The sequence below is a fragment of the Mastomys coucha genome, chromosome X (genome assembly GCF_008632895.1).
Source record: "Mastomys coucha isolate ucsf_1 chromosome X, UCSF_Mcou_1, whole genome shotgun sequence".
Classification (NCBI taxonomy): Eukaryota; Metazoa; Chordata; class Mammalia; order Rodentia; family Muridae; genus Mastomys; species Mastomys coucha.
In genome coordinates, this window is record NC_045030.1 from 104,503,336 (window position 1) to 104,513,100 (window position 9,765).

The 9,765-nt window shown below is 40.0% G+C and overlaps 1 protein-coding gene across 2 annotated transcripts in view; it reads right to left on the reverse strand.

The window, feature by feature from the left end:
• Abcb7 (ATP binding cassette subfamily B member 7) overlaps nt 1–6,571 on the reverse strand; it is a 128,201-nt gene extending 121,630 nt beyond the window's left edge. Inside the window, exon 1 of one of the 2 annotated variants that reach the window (XM_031366313.1) lies at nt 6,304–6,571. In XM_031366313.1, the coding sequence (XP_031222173.1) occupies nt 6,304–6,471 (168 nt within the window). In that variant the 5' untranslated portion in view covers nt 6,472–6,571. The remainder of the gene's footprint in view (nt 1–6,303) is intronic. The other variant, XM_031366315.1, reaches the window with a different exon arrangement.
• Nucleotides 6,572–9,765: the final 3,194 nt, after the last annotated feature.

Here is a 9,765-nt window from a genome sequence, read left to right on the forward strand (position 1 = left end):
GGTTTTTAAGACCAGTAGTACTTGTTTTTACTTTAGGTCTCTGGTTCTTGATAACCCAAGCCATGTCTGATATAGGTTCCATCCCATGGAGTGGGCTTTAAGTCAAGTCAAACTTTGGTTGGTTACTCGCACAAGCTTTGTGCCAACATTGCCCTAGCATATTTTGCTGTCATTACAACACTGTAGATCAAAGGTCTTGTGGAGTACCTTCTGTGTTCAATGAGTTGTACAGGTGTTGCCTTCAGCAATGGGGCCTTACTTTCAGTTTGTGGGAGCAACCTATTGTCTTGGCATCAAGCTGGGTTATTTGGGGGGATTTCCATGGGATTCCTTTGACACATAACTCAATTATCCCAGCTCTCATACTAGAAGCTTTATTTGGTGACAAGAGGTGGTCAACTGAGATTCTGTCTCCTCCATTATTTGGAGACATTAGGATTGCCTTCAAAAATCATAGGAAGTTTCCACTTGCATACTAACCTTCAAATATCCTTCAACTCTACCTGCCTCTCTTCGAATTTCCCCCTCATCTCCACTTCCCTTCCCCATCCTCACCTGATCCTCCCACTCCCATCCTCCACCTCTGCCCTCATTCCACCCATAAAATCTATTCTATTTCCTCCTCCCAGTGAGACCCATGTGTCCCCCTAGTTCCTTCCTCTATACCTAATGATATTCTACTCTTATAGACCAGTGCTTTACTTAGCCATCAGAGAAAGCTTCCTCTTGCAGCAAATAGGAACACAAACAGAGAGACCTACAGCCAGACATTACTCAGAGTAGGGGGGAGGGACAGCACCAGCCAGCCAGACCTTGGAACACACAGGTCTAAATGAAATGTCTCCATCAAATCCTTTCCTTCAGGGCTCAGGGAACCCTGCAGAAGAGGCAGAAAGATTGTAAGAGCCAAAGTGGATGAAGGACACCAGGAGAGCAAGTCCCTCTAAATTGACCAAGCAAAGCTCATATGAACTCACAGATACTGAAGTAGAAAGCTCAAGACCTGCACAGGTCTATACCAGGACCCCTGTATATGTGTTATAGCTTTCAGTATTTTTATGGGACTCATGAATGTGTGTGAACAAGTGGATCTCTAATCCGCGTGCCTTCTCTCTGGCTCTTTTCCTTCTGTTGGTTTGCCTTGTTTTATCTTACTGTGTTTTATTTTGTTATATTTTACTATCCTTTTTTAATGAGAGACAGAAAGGGAGTAGATTGGGCAGTGGTGGCGCACGCCTTTAATCCCAGCAGTTGGGAGGCAAAGGCAGGTGGATTTCTGAGTTCGAGGCCAGCCTGGTCTACAGAGTGAGTTCCAGGACAGCCAGGGCTACACAGAAAAACCCTGTATCGAAAAACCAAAAACCAAAAACCAAAAAAAAAAAAGGGGGGGGAGTAGATCCAGATGAGGAACTGAAAGAAGTATAGGGAGGGGAAACTGTAATCAGGATATATAAGATGAGAAAAGAATTCATTTTCAAAAAGAGAGAAAATAAGTATGTTTTAAAATTTACCTAACCTAAAGATGGGCATACAACACCAAATAGACTGGACCAGAACAGAAAGTCCCCTCAATACATAATAATCAAAACACTAAATTTACAGAACAAAGAAAAAAGGAAAAAAGACCAAGTAGCATATAAAGGAAGACCTACTAGAATAACACATGACTAATCAATGGAGACTCTAAAAGCCATAAGGACGTGGACAGATGGTCTACAGACTCTGAGACTACAGATGCCAGCCCAAACTTCTATATACAGCAAAATGTTCAATCAAAATAGATGGGGAAAATAAAGACATTCGATGACAAAACCAAATGTAAGGAATATCTATCTACAAATCCAGTCCTACAGAAGGCATTAAAAAGGGAAAATCCAAAATCTAAAATGGTTAGTCACATGCAAGAAATCAAAGGAATAAATAATTCCAGACCAGCAAGTTAAGGAAAGGGAAACACACATATACACATATATACACATACCATCACCACCATTACCACCAGAAAAACAATAAAATAACAGGAATCAATAAGCACTGCTTATTGATATCTCTCAACGTCAGTGGTCTCAATTCCCTAATAAAAAGACAGAGACAAACAGAATGGATGGGAAAACATGATCCATTCTGCTGCTGAATCAAAGAAACACACCTAACATCAAGGACAGACATCAACTCAGGATTAGAAAAAATGGAAAAATGATATACCAGGGAAATGGACCTAAGAAGCAAGCTTGAGTCACCATTTTAATATCTAACAAAATAGACTTCAAACCAAAATTAATCAGAAGAGTTGGGGAAGGCATACTCAAAGGCAAACGCCACCCAGAAGACATTGCAATGTTAACATCTATGGCTTGGGCACAAGGGCATGCAAGTTGATAAAAGAAACACTACCACAGCTTAAATCACATACTGACCCTCATACACTGACAGTGGGAGACTTCAAACAATGGACGAGTCATCCAGACAGAAACTAAACAGAGAAACAGACCTAACTGAACTTATAATTAACCAAATGGACCTAACATATTTACAGAACATTTCACCCAAACACAGAAGAATTTACCTTCTCGGTACCTCATAGAACTTTCTCTAAAAATTACCACATACTCAGACAAAAACCAAATCTTAACAGGCACAAGAAAATTGAAATAACCCCTTGAATCCTCTTACTACCAGATTAAATCTGGGCATCAACAACAGAAAGCTTATAAACTCATAGAAACTGAATGACTCTCTAGTGAGTGAAAAAGAATGTGTCAAGACAAAAATTAAGTAAAAAAATTAAAGACTTGCCAGAGTTGAGTGAAAATGAAAACACCACATACCCAAATGCATGGGACAGAATGAAGTACCTACATAAGTGCCTACCTAAAAAATTGGAGAGCTCTCAGACTAGTAACTTAATTGAATAACTGAAAGGCCTACAACGAAAGGAAGAAATCACTCACAAAAGGAGTAGACAGCAAGAAATCATCAAGGTATGTGGCTGGAGAGATGGCTCCACAGTTAGAAGCACAGGCTGTTAAGAGGACCTGGATTCAATTCCCAGCACCTATATGGCAGCTCACAGTGGTCTATAAATACTTCCAGGGGATCTGACACCCTCACACTGACATGCATGCCAGCAAAACACCAATGCACATAAAATTAAAAAGAAACCATTTTTCAAAGAAGAAAAAGAGAGACTCAGGACTAACCCTAACCATGCCAGGTATGGAGGCACATGCCTTTAATCCTAACACCTCATGAGCTCAAGGACAACACCGTCTGCATATCAAATTCCAGGCCAGCCAAGGCTACTTAGTAAGCTCATTAAAAAAGAAAAAACCAACCAAACAAAAAACCTTGTATATCCAAAACATTATTTGGCCACAATAATGTAGTATGAACATGTACCATAATTAAACAACCCTTTAAAAATAATGCAAAATGAAAGCAATAGTCAAAAAAGGTCACATACTGAGAGGTGTGGTAGTGCATGCCTTATAATCGTTCATAGATTATGATTATGCAATAGGCTACATAGAAAGTTTTCAAGACCAGCCAGCCTTACTTCCAGGAGACAATGTTTTAAGGAAACAACATCAAACAAAGAGACCACATACCATATAATCCCATTCATACTAAATGTCCAAAATATATAAAGAATGTATAAGTTAGTGGTTGCTTAGACCTGGTCAAAAAAGGAAAGGCATAGAAAGACAGACAAAAAGTAGATTTCTTTTTGAGGCAATTGAATGTGGCAATGGTGGTATATCACTGAGTATATAGAATCCATTAATATGTCCTTTTAAATGGATGAATTACAAATGAACACAGGGTGTTGTTGAGTGTCAAGATTAATACAAACTGAGATGTTTTATGCTAAGAAAATGCATGACACCTCAATTTCTAGTATTTTAAACATTAATAAAATAAACTACAACTTATACAAAATTCATAGAGTAGGGATGTAGCTTAGTGGTAGAATGCTTGCAGAGCTTATATAAGGCCTTGGTTTCATCCCCAGCACTGCAACGTGATTTATAAATCATTTTAGTAGAAATAATATAGTACAGCAGTAGCTGTATAATGAATTTTACACAGTTTAAATAGTATATAAAACTCCTCCGATTTTAAGAATAAGTTTTACACTTAAGGTATTTCCCACCATTAATAGTATTCTATTCATTATTAGTACAAGTCAACATTTATTGTGGCCTTGGTGACTACCAGAGTACTATTTCATAAGTACCTGACATAAAGAAAGCAATAAATGAAAAAAAAAAGAAAGAAAGAAAGCAATAAGTGAATGAACAGCCTTGAAGGCTTTCATTTATCTATTTTTGTAGCTTAGTTTCCTCATCTGCAAAATTAGAAGGGCTTAGATAAAACCCTATTGTTCAACAGCTTTATCTATGTTGTCCAGGTACCAGCCATACTTGGCTATTAAATACCTGGAATGTGGCTAACAGGACCAAGAAATTAATTTTTTAAAAATTTTAATGGCTGTATCAAGCTATGGTTCTAGAGCATAATGCAAAAAAAATTACATTTCATAACCCATCCCAGTAATCACATAATGTGGGAATATGTTTACAAAACTATTCCTCCCTTAATGTCCAAAAAGCCTAGAGTTTCTTTTCTATATTACTTTATTTCACCTAAAAAAGTGCTGATCTAATCACTAACATTTCATAGCATTATAGTAAAGACTTTTCAGCTCTAAAATATTATTCTCTATACTAATAACAAATGTTCAGGATGCAAACTATACCTGTTGTGATCATAAAAAGAGAAAGAGCTTATAAGTTCTGGTGAGGTGTGGGGGAAGAGGGTGCCTGGGCAGACTCATGCTGAGGCACCCCCTTCCCGCTGAGGGACCAGACACAAGCCGGTATAGTATAGAATAGAGTTTATTTAGGGCATGGGAGGGGAGTTAAGAGGGTAGCAGAGGTAGAGAAAGGCAGAGAGGAGAGAGTAGAGAAGTAGGGGCCGGCCATGACCACGTGGAGAAAAGGGGGAAGAGAATGGGGAGAGGGGGGAGCAAGGGGTTAAGAGACAAGGTGGAGAAGCAGGAGTAAGAGAGAGAGAAGGGGGCAAGCAGCCCCTTTTATAGGGCCAGGCCTACCTGGCCGTTGCCAGGTAACCATGGGGAGGGGCATACTTGGCAGCTGCCCGGTATCTGTGGGGGTGGAGTTTATACAGAATGCTAACAATTATCAATTATGCTAAACTGATCACGTATATACATGTATCAAATATCACACCACACTCCATAAATACACACAATTATTTGTCGATTTCAAATATTTTTAAATTTTAAAAACTGTACAATCCTTGTCACTTTATGCCTGTCATCCCAGTACTCAGGAGGCTGAAGCAGGAGGATGGCACATTCAAGGCCTAACTGGACTACAAAACAAGACCTTGTCTGTAAAAAGCAAACCAAACCATACAATCCTTGAAGGCCTCACTGGATGCTTCTCTTGGCCTCTATTACCTAAACAGTGTTTATGATTATAATGGCAAACATTAAGTATTTGTTGACAGGGAGTCATAATTTAAGAAATGGTTTGCTTTCCCAACAAAAATGACAGTATGTTAAGGTTCTACTGATGAACGCGTGGTGGCAATTAAAATACTGTCAATATATGAGAAAAACATAAACTGAAGTACAAGTACCACAGACGATTTTTAAAAACAAACTCTTCTTGAATGAGCAAAGAATGGAAGCCAATATTCCGAGGTACCATAATCACTGCCACACTAAGGGAGTGCGCAAAGACCATAACTGAATGGTCATAGCAAAGGATAATAAAGCTTCTGTCTTAGAACACTGTACATTTTGGAGAAAAGGATAATTATGGTTTCTGCCTCTGAGGGAGCTCGCATGTCAGTGAGGGAGTTAACGTACCAATTAAGTGTGCTCCTGGTTTATAGGTGGTGTACTGTCCTGTGGAAGTGCACTCGCACTTTTTCCCTTCCGATTTAGTACAATTTGAAATACGGACTGTTTAGCACCAAATTCCAGGACTAACTTTCAAAAGCAGCCCCGTCTGCCTTACATTTAAAGAAACAAAACAAAAACAACCGGCCAACCCCTACAGGATCCCGGCACTGCAGGTGCCCTGTGCCTGAAACCTCATGGCTCTCTGCAGTCTCCAAATGTGTTCTTCCTCTCCGCCTGGAATTCCTAACTCCAACGCTGGCCGCCACTCTGAGTTCGCCCTGACAACCTTTCTTCCTGATGCCCCCTCTGACCTAAGGTCGCGAGGGCAACCCTTTCCCTATCAGGTTCCCCTGCCCGCGGCAACACACCTGGGACAGCCGAGCGCTTCCGGACGCGCCGCGCTGGTACGAACTCCATCGCAGGCCTGAGCCGCACATGGAGACTAGAGACCGGGTCAGAACTGCCGAATGCTTGTGCTTTTCGAAAGCAACCGCCGCGGCTGCCCAGCGCCAAGAATGTATCGCGAGCAGCGCCATCTTGAGCGAGGAAAAAGGAACCGAGAGAGGAGGATTGTGGGACACCGGCGGACTGAGCGCCGCGGCTTTCACTGCTTCTCCCCTCCCCCTCCCCCGGCTCGCGACACCGGAAACAGCTTGTGTCTGAAGATGCCTGTGCTTAGGTAGAGCTTTTTTCTTCCCCCTCCCCACGTCCCCCCCCCCCGGAGACTCAGGCTTTTTCTTGCACGGCCCAGAACATCAGACTACCATTGTCCTTCTCTCTTTTCTTAGCATTACCAGATAAAATACAGGATAACCCACTTAAATGTTATTTCAGATAAATAACAAATTATTGGTATAATTATGTCCCAAGTATTGCTTTGGTAAATATGACAACCCTGTCTTGTCTGTCATCCTATTCCTTTCTTGTCTCCAACTCAATGCCATGCTCCACTCTCTCCATAACCCTCATTCTCCCTGTGCATTAAGGTTGAGGATTAAAGTACAGACAAGTTTTCCCCTGGAAAAGGCTTCATAAGTAAGAGTTGCCACCTTTTATTTGTAAAACCTTTTATTTTCCTGATTTGCCTTTGGTCTTTTGGTGTTGGGACAATGAGCTCTCAGGGTACACACATATTTTATTCCATTGACTCGCCTCCTTGTAGCTCTTCCCTTTGGTTTCTTCAGAGTCCCTTATTTAAAAACCGCTAGGTTGATGGTAAGTGAACATGTTATATAGTAAAGTGCATATTTAAAGACACATTTGTATTATTTTGCCAGCACTATAATCAAACCAAATACCATGGAAATATGTTTACAAGTATCTGGGAAACAATTTCCAAATATAAATGCTACTTGAAAACCTGGAGTCAAGGAGGTACAATTTCATTAATGCATTCTCAAAAATCTCTCCTTAAATAGCTTCTCTCTCTCTTTCTCTCTCTCTCTCTCTCTCTCTCTCTCTCTCTCTCTCTCTCTCTCTCTCTCTCTCTCTCTCTCTCCTCCTTATGAAGCCCTGGCTACTGTGAAACTTGCTATGTAAACCAGGCTTGCCTCAAATACCAATGTCCCCCTGTCCTTGCCTCTGGATTGCTGGAATTAAAGGCATACATAACCACACCAGACTCATTTTCAAACCTTTTATACAAGGCAGGCAAGTATTCTTGAATTAATTCTGTAGAAGCATTATAAACTAATGAGAGATGTCATGAAAAAAGACAAAAGATATATATGGCCCATGCAGCTAGCTTCACTTTCTTCTGAGATCCATATCACACATCAGGTTTCTGGGGAAGAAGATAATTAGAATTTCAGATTAAAGAGGTTGACTATCCCTCCCCACCATGCAAATAAGATGGCTATATTAAAAGAAAGAAGGCATAAGAAAACTTTCAGGCACAGGAGTCCAGAAAGTGTATGGTAAAATAGTAGGAGATGAAATGGGGTGAATAGAAAGTCTTGATGGCAAAAGGCCTTCCATTTTGTCTTAAGAAATTAATGCTGTGTACTGCAGCTATTGAATGCCTTAATCAGGAGAATAAAATGATCATACGTGTATATCCATCAAACCATTCTGGCTTAAGAGTATTGGCTTAAGAGTTGAAAGTGTTGGATTAGAAAAAGGTTCAGTGGACCTATAATTAGTTGTGAGTTACCATCTGTATGGATAGGAATTGACCCAGGTCCATGTTTCAAGAGCAACATGTGCTCCTAATTGTTAAACCAAGTCTCCAGTCCCCATTGCCTACTCCTTAAACATAGAACTAAATGAAAATTTCAAGAAACCATGTAGAATACTATATTTCAATCAGAGAAAGATCTTAAATTTATGAAATACCCACATCTGATACTATAGATAATTTCTCAAAAATCTGGGCTTTTACTAGAAATACCAGCAGGTGCTGTTGACATGAAGCAACATTCTTGAGGTCTTCAAAGATTTATTTTTTAAGGTGATAAGAAATTAAATTAAGCTAGGCGGTGGTGGTGCACGCCTTTAATTCTAGCACTTGGGAGGCAGAGACAGGAGGATTTCTGAGTTCGAGGCCAGCCTAGTCTACAGAGTAAGTTCCAGGACAGCCAGGGCTACACAGAGAAACTCTGTCTCGAAAAACCAAAAAAAAAAAAAAAATTAAATTAAATTTTTCTTCTGAAATGAAATGAGAAAAAATACAGGAATTGACTTGACAAACACACGAAAGTTCCCAGACACTGTTTTTTTTCCTCTTTTTAATTGAGAATTTCATAAATACATACATATAGTGTAGTTTGCTCTAATCCCCGACTCTCCCCTCCCCTCCCCTGCAAATGTTCCCCTATTTTCACCACTTCTCTCTGCAAACTTCATGTGCTTGTTTTTTAAATCCATTGAGTCCACTTAGTGCTGTCTAGATGTACAAGGGCTTAGGACCATATACTGGAACATGGGCAGCTGCTTAGGGACCACATACCTGAAGAAAACTGACCCTCCCTGCCCCAGCAGTTAACAATAGCCACTTGTTCTCCTACTAGGAGGACTTCCAAACTGTTTTCTTTCTCCATGCTGGGATTTTGTCTGACTTGATCTTGCACAAGACATGTGCATGCTGTCCCAACCACTGTGATTTCATAAGTGCAGTTACCCTGATGTGTCCTCACCTGTGACTCATGTTATTTCCTCTTCCGGAGCAATCTCTGAGCCAGTGGAGGAAGGCAGGTGGTATAGATTATCTCGTATAGGACTGGTCACTCCAAGATCTCTTATTTGCTGAATGTTAACCAGATATGTATCTCTGTTTTAATCTCTACTGCAAAAAGTAGATAAATGACACGATTCTCTGATGAGAGTTGAAAGATGAACTAATATATTCATATAATGTCAATTTATTAGGAGTCAGTTTCGTATGTGTCTAAGTCTGCATTTGGGTATGTGCACATGAGTTCTGGTGCCCAAGGGAGCCAAAACGTCCAAGATGTCCTGGACCTGGAGTTTACAGGTAGTTGGTAGCTGCCTGACATGCATGCTGGGAATTAAACCCCAGTCCTCTGTGAGAGCAGCAAACACTCTTAACTACTGAGCCATCTCCGTTTTGAGGTCTTTAAAGGGTATGAATGTATTTTACAATTCTGTTCATTTTAAGGAAAATTCTGCAATTTAAAAAAAAATGTGAGTGATCTTGGAATATTCAAGTAACTACTTTCTAATGAGCTAAAATAAAATAAAATAAAAAATAAATATTTATTTACCAAATAAACCAAACATAATTTCCATAGTACCTGGGAATATAAGATGAAATAGAAGTTGTACATTAATACAGAAAGAACAATGCAATAGACAAGTCAACTTGGCCTGCA